A 16869-nucleotide genomic window follows, 5' to 3' on the forward strand; every position below is an offset into this window, starting at 1 on the left:
AGATAAAAGTATCTGTTTAATAACTACTCTTACAACTTCTCCACAAGCTTCCTCTTCTCCTAAAATCACACCAACAATCAGCAGGAGACTGTATTTGATGAGGAAGTCTTTGCAGGAGACAGGATTAATCCAATCAGAAACAGGGGAATCCCATCATTATAATCTTGGTGAATAGTGGACATTGAAGGGACTCCAATCAGTCCAATCTAAGAGGCCTGTCCTCTAAACATAAAGTAGAGACCCTAGCCAAAACCCTCTGACCCAAGGCCTTTAATCTCAGCTACCCAAGCATGGGTTTAGGCTACATTTGGGGGAGGCTAAATTATGGACGCACGCGACCAAGCCTGTAATCCCATAGTGAGCTGCCCAACCAATGTATAATTCATCTTTAGCTTGCCATATGTTGCGTTTTTTGCGCTGTGGGTTATTAATCTCTTGTAAAGCTAATCAAAGGCAGATCTTTGGTCATTAGCACGCTGTCTGGACTGGATTTCCCCACAGAGGGCTACGGCTAACATTAACGCTTCATAAAGGAAAGTCAATAATTCAAGAGATTTATCCCCCTACAGACCCGAATGTCTGATTCCAGATGAGTGCATACATTAGGGGGTGAGGTTCAGACACCCTGCCGGGCTCCTCTTCAGACTCTGCTCTGCCATGTGTAGATCAAAGCACATCATCGGTGATCAAAAGCATCATGTGATTGAGCATGATTGATCAAATGAGACGAGTCGCCTACGAGTTATTTTTCTCTGATTTTCATTACTTCCCCACATTGCTTAAACTAAAACAAAGGGTCTGACTACCCTAGTCATGAGATTAACACATGGAAACTTTCAAAAGGTTAAAAAAAGACTCTCACATGGGTGCACGAATGCTATGACTAATTTAAGGAAGGATGTTGTTGCTATGCCTTCATTTTAGTTTGAGGTATAGCCTTTATCAAAACACTGGTTTCTCTGGTAATGAGGTTTATATTACACTCAATCTGCTATATGTGGGTTTACCTTACAGCCAAACAAATGTTGCTACGGCAGCGGGCCAGCTTGTGTGTTTGTGGTCAAAGCCTGAACATGTTATTATCATTATATCGTCCTGTCATCTCACCAAAGACACAACCTTCAGAGACAAAGTCCACTGATTAGAAGGTGAGACAAATCAGGATTTACCACTAGTCATCTTTCTGTTGTGCTGTATGATCCCTGTTCAGAAACAGAAGGGGAATGCTAAACACTGGGTTCCTCAGGCTACAGCCCTGGTGGTAATGTCCAACACCTTAAATGGTGTAGGATGTTAAAGCAGAGAGATTGTAGGTCAGAGTTCACTGTTGGTTTCTGCGCATGTTTCTCCGATACTTTGATTCAAGAGCACAAGGGAGACGGGCTTTAGGTCTCTGACAAGTAACAAACAGATCGATACTGCAAGTCTCAGAGGCCTCAAAGTAAAGCAAATGTACAATTCTATTTTTGGTTTCTTTCCCATTGGAGAGCAGTGTTTCTGTGGCATGAAGTGAGAAGAGGTATATTCAGAGACAGACCCATAGATAGGACTACTAAAGACTATCTGCAGCAGAGAATATAAAAGCTCTGTACAGGGCTGGATTTAAATAAGAGGCCAAGAGTATTTCAAACAATAGGGATGAGTGCTCTTGGAAAGCCTTGCATTTAAGACCAACACCCAAAAGGGAATCTCTTTAGATTTGGGTCTGATTATTTTATCTCTGGTCTGGCTATAATCTTGTCATTGTCAAAGTTTCCATTCAGCCCTCTGTGGTCTTCAGTCTGGATGTATTAAGAAAGTAAAGCTAGCTTCAAGAGGAGAGGCAGTAATGCAAACAGGATAAGACTAAGTGAAGAGTCAGACAGCTTATTATTTGTTGCTGAGACAGATTGAAAGAAGCTAAACTAAAAGTGAACCATTTCTCATATTGAGCTGTACTATCAGCTGGGGATTGCCCACAGTATTGAGTATGTAAGTCGCTTTGGATAAAAGCGTCTAACAAGTAACATGTAATGTAATATCAGGGACCCAGTCAAGTATTTTATGTTGGTTGAAACATTCTCAAATTAGATAGAAATACAACAAAACAAACCTTGAGACATGTGCTGATAAAACCTTCTGGAGCATAAAACTGAGTTCCAGATTCAAAACAAAATGGAAAAGGCTAACCTCTAAATGTATAAGGAGAGAATAAATAGCGAGTAAAATGGCTTCCCCAAGGAAACACTGATTTAGAGGCATAATGCTGACATGATAATCTCACTAGATGACCCCAGATAGTAGGAGGACATGCCTACTGTGCAATACAAGACGAAACAGCTTCAAGATGCAGAAATGTGATATGCCTTTGGCAAGCCTTGTGGACTAGAGTGGGCTGACGTTGCGCAGAGATTTTCCGTCTCTACAGCCGCATTCTTCTGCTATGACAAAGAGAGCTTGTGACTAATGCTGAACAATATAATGCTATGTAATTTAGATCAGTTTAGTTAGTCATACAGATAGAGTAGTGGTGGGGTTGACCTTGGATGCCAAAGCAGTGTTCAAGCAAGTATGTGATAGCAGAGGAGGGGCAGGATTAAAAAAAAAAAAAACTGGATTATTTTGCCTCGTGAAGCACTCCTTCTGTGTCACTATCTCTATTCACAGGCCACTATGCAGCCAGCCACTTTGAAGGGACAGATTGCTTCGAGGAGTGTGTCGACGACTATATTTAGACGACTATATTTAGTTGTCCATTATCAACTTTTGATAATAAAGATATCTTGGGGCAGCACGTCACATGAGTGACCTAGCACAGCGGGTTGACCTACTATTCTACCCTAACGTCTCACTACACTATACTTCATTTAGTTCTACAGCACTTAAAGGTGGGGTAGGTCATTTTGGAGAAACCAGCTCGAGTGCGCTAGAATTTGAAAATACACAACCGGAAGAAATCTGCCACTTCCTTACAGAGCCCCTCCTCCAACACACACGAACGCGCACATGACCAATGAGGGCACGAGATAAGTTTGTGCACAGATGGAAGGCTGACAGGCAGGTAGGCCATCCAGTTATTTTAGCCGGGATGGCTAAAATGATTGGTCGTGCTTTTTACAGTACTACGGCTTCCACAGATTACATTTGAATTTTTTATGGATTTTTTGTCAAAGCACTTAAGATATTCATTGCTATCGGGATGTTAAGAGCATTCCATGGAATATAACAAAAAGTGTATCTCGAGACGGTTTCTCAAACTTACCTACCCCACCTTTAACAGCTCACCATGTTTTTCCATCGTTCTTTATAACGTTATTCTCTGAGGAATGTAAACCATGTCACATGGCAGTGTCTGCTTGTTTTAGTTAACTCAATTTACTCAAAGTGCTGTTGCTGATTAGTGCCAAGGCCAATGACAAGTTGCTTTAATGAGTAACAGAGAAGCTAATTATTTACTTCAGACTTTAGTCTTCAGTGTGTTAGAAATTGAAGAGAAAGACATTTGCTTTCATCCCGTGAGAAATGATTGGCTGTGAATTATCCTCTTCATGCTTCAGGGAGTGACAGTTTCTCCCCAATTCTGAAACTCTAAAATGTGTACCTTTCAAGTAGGGATTTACTACGGCAAAATCAGTAGAAGAAACTGTCATATTTAACACTTACATGTATGTGTTATATGTGTCAAACAGAAGGAGAGGGAAAAAAGAGGCGAGAGGAATATGAGCGAGGGAGGCAGAGCTATTAGCTGTTGCCTGGCACTGAGCCATAGTGATTCACTGCATAGCACAGAGCCGTTGGCTTATTATTCAAACACAGGCCTGGACAATTTCACAGACCCAACACATACATTCATCCCATTTTCCCTGGGTGCCTTGCAGTCAGCTATACTGCAGCACCTGGTGTTGCCATGTTGGGGCATGTTCTTCCTTCTGAGATAAAGGGGGAAAGAGGCGAGTGTTCAAAGCCTCGTAGGGGCTCCACCAGCACTGTATGCAACTAATGCTGGCAACACGGAGGCGATGCACTGCATGCCAAAGGCAAGGAATACACTACAGAGAATATTGGAAAGCAGAGGCTAGACAAAAATAACCACATGCGAGTTAACAAGACACACATTTCCTTAAAGAAGAAATGATTTAGCCACAAGTGTTGGCTGAGCAGTATACTCTCATCATGCTTAAGGGTGTGAACCAAATAGAAAAAAAAAACAAGAAGCTTTTGGATCTCCCGAATTGCAACACACACACACACACACACACACACACACACACACACACACACACACACACACACACACACACAACACACACACACACACACACACACACACACACACACACACACACACACACACCACACACACACACACACACACACACACACACACAGCACACACACACACACACACACACACACAGCACACACACACACACACACACACACACACACACACACACACACACACACACACACACACACACACACACACACACAACACACACACACACACACACACACACACCACACACACACACACACACACACATCACACACACACACACACACACACACACACACACACACACACACACACACACACACACACACACACACACACACACAACACGCCTCACTGCAGAAGTCATCTTCAACCATAAAACCCCTCAGAACAGCCTAATTGGGCAGCAGGAGCTCAGTGATACAACATCTCTACATACATGTTCTTTGCTTACATCAGGCTGCAATGATTAAGCTCTGGTTTCTGCTTTCATCAGATCTCGCTGGGGAAAACTACACTTCATATTTTATTCCGACTTCACGCATGCCACTAATCTGAATTCAGCATTAGACACTCTGTCTGAAGTCAGCCTTTGGTCAGAACAGACCTCAAGTTCAAACATGCTTTGTATTCATCACAAACACAGGAGCTTGGAGAAGATATTCCACCTTTTATTGACGGTGCAACATCGGAAAAGAGAAGACAATTGAGCCCCCCGCTGTCATAGTGTCGACGTCAGCCTGAAGGCGCTATAATGTGGGTGTTCATCAACGACTGGCTCCTGTGTTATAACAGAGCCAAACAGTCATTATGCCTCTGGCAGCGAGCCGAATAACCTGAGTTGGAGCACAGTTTATTTAGCCTTCAGTGATTATGTACAAGACGAAGGCAGCCTTTACATGCTGTAGCATAATGAGAAAAGGTCATTTTCATGCCACTCATGAAAATGGGGAATGCCGTCTGAATCTAAAAACAAACCATGTTCCTCTATCAACATTTACAGAAACAACAGACTTCAGTTGGGTTAAGGGTTTCCTGAGAAAGCTTTTCTTAAATCAAGTTACTGTTTTTGTTTCTCTCTTTATAACCAGGACAATCTGTCAGTTCTGTGAAACCGAAGGATATTAAAGCACAGCGATTCTACTTTTGTCGTCGGAATATATTTCTTATATACATAAACAGATGCTTCCTTGTGAATGAATTCACTGCTGTTAATCAGTTGTATTGTTCAGCAGCTACATCTGCTACAGAATGGAGGAAAAAGCCAATGTCTCAAGGGAGAGCAGAGATTCAATAAGGCTGATATATGGCACCACCAAATCAGCGTCTGAGCTCTGAGTTCTTTATCATTGTTCATATCCTGGCAATGTTTCATATCACATTGGCTCAAGGCATTCACAACGCAAAGACTGCCTTATCAACGCCTGTCTGTTGTCCGCCTGTCGGTTCCCCTTTCTGCCTGACACTGCCGCTGGATCAGATCCCTCAGGTCCACGCGCCTGCACCCCAGGGGAACAGCCGTTGTTATGGTAACTATGGCAATTACAGTGACAGAGCGGGAGGCGGTCAGTCGAGGCTGGACACCAACCCAGATGGCGGCTACAGAGCACAGCCTAGCACGGCTAACTCTTCTCTGGCATCAGTCCTCAGGTCCCATACCTCTCCCATTTGAGATTAGTTTGCACAAAGAGCTTGCTGGTCTTCATGCCTTTGAAGTATTCTTTTTTTTTTTGGTCAATTGGTCAAGCCTACATCAAAGTAAACAAACAACAGACCAAGTCTCTGTTTGGTGGGTATGACAGCATATTTCCTAAAGGAAACTGCTCCCTGTGGAGCCTTTACGTCCGACCTCCTCAGCTGAAAAGCCCCTCGCTGTTACAGACATAAATGACGAAGTAGGGGAGCAGCTGGCCGGCCAGGCACACAAACATGTGATTACATTTTCTTACAAGGTCCAAGGTCGGGTTTGCAGGAAAAGGGGGAGGTGAAATACACATTGACTCCAATTGTTTGTGTATTTGTATATGGTTAGTGTCGGTGGGATTGTTTTCAAAACTCTTCACCTTCCATCATTAAACCTTAACAATACTCATTTATAAGAGTATGCAATTTTCAGACTTTAATGCATTTCCACTCATCACCCTAGACTCATCCATTAGTGTCGAGACATGTCTAATCAATCAGGAGGAAGCATTGACCGAATGGGGGAGGGAAAGCTCAAAGTGCCTTCTTTCCTGAGCTTTTTCATCTAAGGTGCCTTGTATGTTGCCACTTGAATGCAACTTTTCATCACTACTTATTACATTTTTTCCCACTCTTAATGGCTGAAGTTATCTTCCAATCTCGTTCTCAGTCCCTAACTGTCCTTTCCTATCTCCATTCACTCTCACAAACCCAGAGCAGGGTCTCTTGGGCTGGTCCTGCCTTTGCTCGCGGCCAGACACAGACTAATGACCTCCCTTCCGTATTTGCAGTAATTAAATTCTGAATGTGACTGTGAACGCACAATCTCTACCAGTGATGTTACATCTTGGATCAGGGTGGCAAGCCTTTCATATGAGGCATTGTCAGTTTGTAGAGAATGAGCTAAGTGCTAATAGCCTCTCAACCTCTTTGCACATAAGAAATAATAACAATATTCTCTTTTCAGGTAGTATTGAGGCCTAAATAGAAAAGAGTATATGCATAGAGCAGACATATTAGTTTCTATGGTTTGTATTTCATAATAACTTCTTTCATTCCATATTCAAAACATACTTGGTCAACTCTACAATACCTACCTATACATCTCTCTCAAACCACAGTGTGCAAACAAAATGATGGAAAGAGATGAAAGATATTACAAACCATAACCACAATGTCCTTTAGTCCTAAACAAATGCTGGAAAACCCCCTAAGGTTCTTTTATGTGATGCATATTTATTAAGCGCTGTTGGAACACAAAACGAGATAGCTGCTAATTTTCTATTAAGCACTTTAAACTCAAGCCAGTTGATAGAGGAACTCTCATTCTTCTACTATTTATAACGAGAGTGAGCTGGTTCCCACAGGAAACACCGGCATTGCCCAGTGCCCCTCCCATCCAAACGTGTCTTCCTTTTCTGGGTCTGCTATCCCCATTTCCCAAGGACCCCTGAGAGACTGGCACACATCCAATTAAAACCCCTCCTCTCCTCGCTCTCTCTGAGCCCAAACTCTAATGTTATTATTTCTGTACAGGCAACCCCCTGCCTGACTATACAACTCTGTCTTCTCATCTCCCCTCCCTGTCACCCCTTTCCCAATTCCTCCCTTTCGCTCTCCTTTTCTACCATGCCTCAGGGTTTCAAAGCGTGGGCTCCATGAGACTTAGGCATGACACACTGCAACAAGGGGCCCAGACCCACTAGCCTATTTACAATAGGAGCCTGGGGAAGTCGGAGGAGAGGAGGAAGGTGGCGGTGGGGAGTGGGTAAAGAGTCTGGAGACAATGTAGGCACACTGCTGTTCTCTGATTGGTGGTGTTGAGGTTAAAAGGACCCCCAGGGCTGAGGGACAATCCTTTAAAATTGGGTTTGTTAATGTTTGAATAGATGGCCTGTTAAAACGAGAAGATGTTTTCAGAATCTGCCCTCTGGTTTGATGAATTTAGGTGAGATGGTGGCACTGCTCTGAGATAATTGAGATGAGTGGACTTTCAGAGGAACCGGAGAAGGGTGTGTCAGAAAGTACTCGTGTAAACAGAGACGCAATCGGTCTACATCTGATCTCCTAATGCAGAGCTCTGAACCACAGAAACCCCAGGGACAATCTGCAGGGAGGAAAGTGCACAACAAAACTCATCTTTAGTTGGATTATATGGGCGGGGCGTGTCTTACCCTTGTGTGCATGTGTGTATAGCTGTGGGGGGGGTCCCACCATCTGTCCACTTATAGCTGAAACAAGCTTGCTCCTGCTATTTGTATATGTTAATGCGATGCACCCCATCTCGTATCTTTTGTTTTAGGGATATATTCAACATAAATGGATATTAAACACTACTGTGGGAAAACCCTCAATATTATCTTTTTGTTTCAAAGTTCAGTTAAGTAAGGCGCACATAAGGGTACATGTGGAGATGGACATCTTTTGAGGCACACTACATTTAGTAAAAGCTGATTTTCTACGGCTATTGAATGTAAGTTCCTGCAGCATAGTGAGTGTTAATGTTAACAAGGCAGGGAAGAAAAGTACAACTCTTCTCAAAAAACCTGCATTGTTGAGAATTATTCCTTGTTGTACAGAGGTGACAATAAGTGCCTGATAAACTTGATGTGGTCTTTTCCTCTGATCCATTCAAAACATATCCGGACTGATACAGAGCCATATTCCATACACTTCCTCTCTGCTATAAAAAGCCAGACTCCTCACCAGTCAACAGGATGCAGAGTAGGGGGCAAGGACGAGAGATTCTGAAGTCATTCATCAGAAGGAAGAAAAAAGATTTGACAGAGCCAAGCTTCGCCTAGACTCAGCAAGAGGCCTTTTATGGTGACAGGAAAACTGTAGTAATTTGAATTGTTAGAACACAACGCCATACATTAATTGGAGGGTGTCATTCTGTGTCAATTATATTGTTTAGATTCTGTAACAAAAATTATAGGAAGGTTTGTGGACAATCTGACACAGTCTAAATCTTAAGACTCTATAACAGGAATGATGCAGGCGGGGTTCAAAACAAACAACTTGCACACTACCCACACTCTTAGCTGATTCATATGTTTATATAATACACCAGTGTCTCAATACAAATAAATATGACCCTACCTTGAACTGTTTGAGTTGACATTATCTAAACTGAATAGTAGTTCGTAGGCCAAAAGCTGATCAAACTACACAATAAAGACAGCTGGACATGTAGGAGAGAAGGAATAAGTGTCCCTTGTATTTTTTTCTACACATAAATCTAGCTCAGTCACGTTCACACACACTGGCTTCTTTGTTGACAGATGTATAGTTAGTAGCCAAGATGTAGGAGAAGGGAAACTGGAGACTGGCCCATTGACTGAGAGAACCATGTTGTATTGTCGGAGGCATACAGCTATGACTATGACCTCATCTTCTGCTTTTAGCCAGCACTCCTGCCTGATCTGCCCCTGGTCTTCAGTAATTGGATTAGACTGGTAGAATCATGACCCTGCTGGGCTGCCATACAGCCTCTCGACGTGCACTCTTGACTTGTCTGAATGTTTAATAGAAATGTTTATCCAACGGTATTTCAAAGGTTATACATTTATACACTGTGTATAATGTAGGCTTTGAAATATGGGGAATAAAAAGATTAATACAAAAATCATCCACTTTTTACTGCAACCATAAGGCTGTGTCTGTTGAGTGTGATCTGATGACACACACAACATTTGATAATATACACCCCTTTGGCAGTCACAATGCTACACTATCAGTAGTAGGGCTGCTCGATTATGGCAAAAATCATAATCACGATTATTTTGGTCAATAATTGATATTACGATTATTAAATATTCATTGACTTTGAAAACATCCAGTTATTGAACTTTAAAACAAATACAAATAATAATTTGAACAGTATCTTTTTAACTGTTGATTACCCTGAACGTATAATTCAACTGAAAAACCAATAGAAAAATAAATAAAATAAATGATACATTTATATTTAAATAAATAATATCAAAATAATAAATACCAATAAACAAGATCAACAAATATTTTGGAGCGCACTTCCACAAGCTACTATACATATATTAATATGATAAATAAAAATAAATTAGACCAAAATAAATTAGATCAAATATGTTGCAGTGCACTGTCACAACCTAGCAAAGCAAAATAATCGTTTTTTTCGATTATGTTGTTTTTGTAATTGTGGCAGGCCAAAATCGTAATTGCGATTAAAATACGATTAATTGCACAGCCTTAAACAGTAGCTAACAACATTTTCTCAGAGTCTTGTGGAGAAACTCTTTGGAGGTTTCAGAGAAGACTCCAAAGTCCTGAGTATGCCAAAAAAACTGCTACCAAGTACTGAATATATGTTCCTTCTACACTGCCATTATTTGTATTTAAACATAGTAAACAAACACTCCACTTTACTCAGGCAACAAAAATTGTGCAGCTCAAACAATATACCCACGCAGACCGGGAACACTCAAACAGTATTAATGCTCCAGAGGAAATGTGCCTGTGCTTGAACTGTAGACGGATGCTGATGGCATTTTGTTTATCAGCGTTAAAGACAAAAGCCTTTAAAATCATTACGGATTAGCAGCGGGCCGTTTTACCTAAAACTGGGCGGAATAAGTCTTTCATTACTTTGATACCATATGGCCAGCCTTCTGCAACACAGAAGGCTACATTAGTCTATGTGATTGGATCTTGCGGATAGACCAGCCTGTCTGTACACATCACATTTTGCTAAATGATTGTGTAGATGATCTTTACAACAATTTGCACATCCCTATTGGGGTTGAGATTCATATATAGCAGAGTTCCAGGCCCGAAAGCACTAAGAGAACTGATGGATAGGCATGGCAGCCACTGGATAAGGCTACAAGGACAGCACAGAGACAATATGGAAGTTTTGGAATACAGACTCTGTCCAGCCTCACCCTGGCTATGGAGGCTTCTGAGTGTGGCTGGGCCTGGTAGACTCCCAGACGTAAGCCCTGTGAATAGCTGCTGCGATTCATCCTCTTACGCCCGGAGGGTAGGGGATTTAGGACTTTATTTAGTGCCATTTAGAAAGATTACCCCTTAACTTAAAAAAAAAAATAGTGTAAAAAAAATACCCTGGACAAGCATATGCTAGGTCACAGATGGAGCCAAATACATAAGAGAGCTGAATGAACCATAAGGATAGGTCTAAGGTTGTGATATATATATATATATATAAAATAAAATAAGAAATGATGAAGAAAATAGGGATAATGTGAGTGATCTGATGCTGAAACAAAGCTTCGTGTGGCAATCCAATAATATGAGAATATAATATTTATGACTCCTAATATAAGTGGACAGATGGGTTTTGGGTCCTCATATTTTTTACTAACATCCAATCAGCATTCAATCCATTTAACATCACAGAAAAGTCTTAGTCACAACAGATACATATACAGATATATCCTTTAGTGATCTGCCTTTTCAAAAAGGACAAAAGTGCCCAATCCTTTCAAATGTAACCACAATGGGACGCCCCTCTCACTCTCTTTTGTCATACACTGTTCGGCTGGCATTTAACCCCCTCTCATCTATGACACCCAAGACCCATTAACCCCAGTTGGCTCAGGACACAAAGGGCCAGCGAGCCGAGCACAGAGGACGAGTTTTACTGAGCTTAACAATATTTAGGGTTCTGATTGTCTGTTTGAATTCCACCACGCAGTACACAGCTGTCGCTACATCGATAGGAGCGTTGCAGAGGAGGAACAGGGTCTGTGAGCAACTGAATGACCACAGGGCCTAAGGACCAAGGAGCTCTAGGGTATTGCCATTCAAGTGCCAATATTTAAATATATCTAATCCCGAAAAAGAAAGAACTTAAATAAAAGTTTGGAGTGGTATTGGTCTGATGGAAGATCACATCTTTGTGGCTTCTCTGTTCCATCTTATTTAATTCAAGTAGGCTTTAGAAAGACAGAGTGGCTAAACATGAAGCCCCCCATACAGAAAAATGTGTCACCTGGATTAAAAAACATCAAAAGCAGCTGAGGGAACATCACTTTCCACTGTACACTGAGTGTAGTATAATGTCATTAGCGACTGTGCCTTGTGACTGAACTCTGCAATCTGATTGATAACTGGGAAAGTCCACACATCCTTATCTCAACAAGAACTCTAGCATGCAAGGGTACCTTTATCAGAGCACTATTTGAAGAGGGAACAGCTCACTGTGTACAAATCAGCCGGTGACTTAAGCTATAATGTACTGTTTATCAAATGTCCTTGAAAAGTCACACAATCACAAATACATGTGCGGGCAAGGGGAAATATAAGCCTTAGCAGAGGCAAACGCAAGTCTCCACGAAGTAGGATAGAGAAGTGTGCTCACATTCTCTGTAATGTACCAGCAGATGGTCAGGCTACTTACTTTGCAGTGAACTCAAGAGGGAGAAGATGGAAATGGAAAGGGGAACATCAACATATAGATGACATTGATCCCTAGTGACGAGCAAATAATGGGTAGAGATATTAATTTTTTTGGTTAAAGTGCTATGAAATGAATGTGAAAGAGGAACAGCAGGGGGGCAAGACCATGCCAGTTACCTTAACATTTATTATACGATACATCAGAGAACAGAGGGGAACAGCCAATGAATACCATTAACCAATAAATGGTAGCTTCCAGCCAATTAGAATATGTGCTATTCTAGCTAGCAGGTATATGATCGACGCTATGGAGTGATCAACCAACACACCCAGGAAGCAGCACCTGCTGAGGAAGGCAGCACAGCCACTCAGATTAAAACACAGAGCTGTGCCGTTACTAAGCAACAGCAGTGCGCAGAATTCCTCCATCTTCCTGCCTCAAGAGTAGCGGGTATGTGGGAGTGTGTTTCTGTGTGAATATAAGTGCCTAAGTAAGAAGGTGGGGAATTGCGGGGGTAAGTTTGCTCACTGTCATGATGATTTCTGGTTAGCTGTTTACATCCAGCAGGAGACAAAAGAGGGGTATCTATCTTGGCATTTCAATTGCTACGAATACACATAAATCTGAGCTCTTTACATTTACATTTGTGAATACCAGTAAGCAAGACGAAAGGTGTGTGGTCAGTGGAGAGGCTCTTTTGTGTTGAGCTGCTTTGTAAATCTCCCAGACAATCTATTCCAGTATGTCCAAGTCCTCGAATACACATCCAAACACTAGCCACAGTCAGTGTAAATAGTAGTTGTGTACTAAAGAGGACATGGAATGTATACCTGACCAACGAAAAAACAGTCTTACGTGCTTTGTAACAGCTGCAGACAAAGCCACACTGTCAGTCTGACCTACCTCAAAATGTCCCACAACAAAGAGCAACACGAATGTGAGGCTGATAAATATGGCATTTGCCTTTTCACAATTGCAGTGATTTCTTGAATTATAGCCGACATTTGATTTTTGAGTGGCAACTGAACACTAAGATAAGCCACTGGGACAGTAGCTTATCTTATGTTGGCTCCCCACTATCAACTGCTTTCCTCAGACAATAAAGAGGAAGTGGGGAGGGATGTCAGAAGAATGTGTTTGTTTTTCTTATGTGATAGCATCACCTCTGGCCTTCATACAGAGGCCGGGTTGGGGGCTGGGTAGGGATAAAGGAACATAGTAGGTCTTTCAAGGCTTAACATCTGATCAGTGATCTACAACCTGTATAACCCAACCCTGAGGCAAAAGAAAGAACCTCTGCCACAGTTTTGAGCAAACAATTGAGTTTATTGCCTACACAGATGGATGTTTGTGTTCCATTATGTGCCTGAAAGAAACAAAATCTAGGAGTCTCAATAGACTCACAATGACAGTCTCTTTTTTACCAGACCTCAAATGGCATATTTTGAAAAATCTAGAAATATCTCCTGTGCTCCTTTTTTATGTTTTAGTTGGTTTCTGTTTTAGACAATTTCCCGTCCATTTCTTCTATACAGATATGTTTGCTGTCCTTTGTGGCCGACAAGGCCTTCTTGCCAAAGACAATAACAACAACTAGAGAGAGGGTGGAAGACGGAGAGAGAAGAGGGAGAAGCATAGCGCTGAAAACCCCTTTCTCTCTGGTGTCTCTCTACTGAAAAGCACAGAAACCCAAGGGAGAGACGAGCAGATTTCTGGCAAGGTGATAAGGGATTTACCATGATCTAAGGCCATTGGTTGTCTGGCCTAGTAGTGGGAAGAACACATCTCAAAGGAGGATGTGAGCAACCATGAACAAGCATGTGTGAAAAAACGGGAATCTGATTTATTTCCATGACTACTTCTGGGCACAGGAGTAGGAGGCTGCAACCGTTGGTGGAAATGTCTGCCTTACGTCACTTACTGTAACAGCCATACTTTTCTCCTTCTAACTGCTGCTCAAGTGAAGAAACGTGGACACAATATGATACAACAGTAGGGAATAAGTCAGGCCACTGTCCTGAAACAGACACAGGCTTTATCTGACTCTTGAGCCCAGCTTGAATCGTCACTCTTAACATTCTTTCCATTCCCAAAGGTCATAACTGGTCTGGTTTGGTTTCATCCCTCTTTCTACCGAGCGGGAAGGTTTAAATTCAAACCTACTCCCGCCCCTTTCAAACTAAACTAGTAATTCTTGTTCACAGAAGAGGGCCCAAGCTGAGAGACACTTTGACAAGATAATATATCATACCAATCATACATTTACATATGTGTTGTTTTTTAATGTCAACTCTCCATGTAATGTACATTTAAAAAAGGAACTTAGACTAAACACTCTTTGACCAAGAAACAACAACATATGATGCAACTGAATGACTGATTGGTTTTGATGTTCTATATCAAGCTTGCACAGCAACGTATTGCAGATACACAGTCATTATGTATCATATATTGTACAGTCAGTAGATATACTCATGATTAAGACATAGAAGAAGTGGGGTGGAAACACTAGGCCTAGCTGAGAGTCAGACAGGAATGTCTTCAAAAGAGGCCAGAAGAGCTGTATAAATAAATAAAGGTGGCAGTGCAATGGGGGACACAGAGTAAAGAGGGGGTGGGGGTGTGGAGCAGCTAAGAGGGGAAGCATCCCCTCTTCATTTAGCAGTTTTGACCTTGTAGGATGAAAGACAGATGCCAAATATCACAGTCCCTATGTAGAATACTGGGATGACACTATGCAAATAAAAAAATTAAAAAGCTCAATGTAAATCTGTTCTCATGGTGACACAAATATGTATTCGCCCAAACATAAATATAAGGGTTTTAGTGTGTACGCAATGTTGATTCGTAGGGCCTATAAATAGAATATGGTGATTCATCTTAAGTATATTCTGTGATTTTCAAAAATCAACTAACCTCTTTGAGCTGGTCCGCCTCCTGCCTGACAGCCTCGTACTCAATCTCCAGGTCGTCGTACTGCTGCTTGAGCTGCTGCTTCTCCTCCAGCACCGCCAGCCCGTACTCAGCCGCCTGGATCTTCTCGTTCGTGGTCTCACTCAGCTCCCGGGAGAGACGCTCGACCTCGGCCCGCAGCAGCAGCATAGCGTCGGGGTAGCCCTTCTCTTCCACGGACATGGTCAGTACCGGTGATGATCAACCAACCAGCTGATCTACGACAAGGGGGATGCTGGGGCGTCTTCAAGCGATGTAACCTTGAAGAAGAAGCGGTTGCTTAAATTCGTCTATATTTAAATTGCATGATTGTTACGTTTGCGTTTCTCGTTGCCGGTCCTGTTTCTTTGGTCATGTAGATGACCCTGTTTAATTATCTCCGACGGGGGAGCTCGTCGTTATCTCTTAAAAGTGCTCCATCGTTGAGCTCCTGCGGTTTCTTCACCTCTCCCCGGCTCGTTGGAGCAATTGCGCCCGATCAGGAGCACCAACTGCCAAGACAGGAAAAAAGGATTTACAACTTCTGGTTCTTAATTTCAAAATAAAACCCTTGTTCGATAAAATAACGCTCCAGATTTTACAACACATGTGCGGGTGTATTGTTGCTTTGTTAAAGTAACAAAATGAAATTGAATATATTAGAAGAAAAATATAAGTGTAAGTGATAAACTATTGATTATTTTCCAAGGGTTGAGAACTTTTATTTTGAAGGCACGAACGATTAAGTTCCGGTAAATGAATGTTATCAGCACCGGCTTTTTTGAAACAGCTGAACGGTCCGCTTGATGAAATGTGACGCACCTACGCAACCAGCTGGGACAGCTCCTACAGGGCCATAGTGCTTGTCGGGAAATGTAGTACTTGTAGTACGTGAAGCCAACTGAAAGGGTCTGGCGACGCTAGGAAAAGAACTCATTTCCCAATAGGCTTTGTTTATTTGCTTATGTGGAGCACGGAAATCCCTTTCCGAAGCGTTTGTTGTAGCTGCTCCATAGCAGTGGCCAAATGTATATCTGCTGCCATCTGTCGGAACATTCATGAAAGAATATTTTTTAAATAAATGCTAAATAGAGATCACATTTATGGCCACGGTATTGACACTTCTTCACAGAAGTCTTTCTATTTCCATTTCTATTAGCTCCCCCCTTCACAGTCAGGTTTTATCTTCTAAATTGGTATAATTATAGGCCTATTACATACATACGTCCCTATTTACATAAATGCAGTGTATCCAGGGCCGGTTCTAGAAGTGTTGGTGCCCTAGGCAGAGATGGGGTCGTTACTAAAAAAAAGTAATATATTACATATTACATATTACTTTAAAAAAAAGTAATATATTACACTACTTCGTTACTCTCTACATAAAGTAACTCGTTACTTTACTCGTTACTTTACTCGTTACTTTACTCGTTACTTTACTCGCAGGGCCGGCCAGCCCCTCCCTGCAGGCAGATCACGCAGACTGCTAAAGTTTCAAATGTTCTCTTTAGTTCAGTTTCCATTGTCGCATAAGACTGATCCAGATAGCTCTGACCATGGCTGTCCTCTGTCTCCTGCTATCTGTATTTTGCGCAGT

The 16869-nt window shown here is 41.9% G+C and overlaps 1 protein-coding gene across 1 annotated transcript in view; it reads right to left on the reverse strand.

The window, feature by feature from the left end:
• The window catches only part of LOC117479462 (protein bicaudal D homolog 2-like), a 43668-nt gene extending 27898 nt beyond the window's left edge, over nucleotides 1-15770 (reverse strand). The window contains exon 1 of the mRNA XM_034126416.1: nucleotides 15258-15770. Within this exon, the coding sequence (XP_033982307.1) occupies nucleotides 15258-15476 (219 nt within the window). The 5' untranslated portion in view covers nucleotides 15477-15770. The remainder of the gene's footprint in view (nucleotides 1-15257) is intronic.
• Between the last annotated feature and the right edge of the window lie 1099 nt (nucleotides 15771-16869).

The sequence above is a fragment of the Trematomus bernacchii genome, unplaced genomic scaffold (assembly GCF_902827165.1).
Source record: "Trematomus bernacchii unplaced genomic scaffold, fTreBer1.1, whole genome shotgun sequence".
NCBI lineage: Eukaryota > Metazoa > Chordata > Actinopteri > Perciformes > Nototheniidae > Trematomus > Trematomus bernacchii.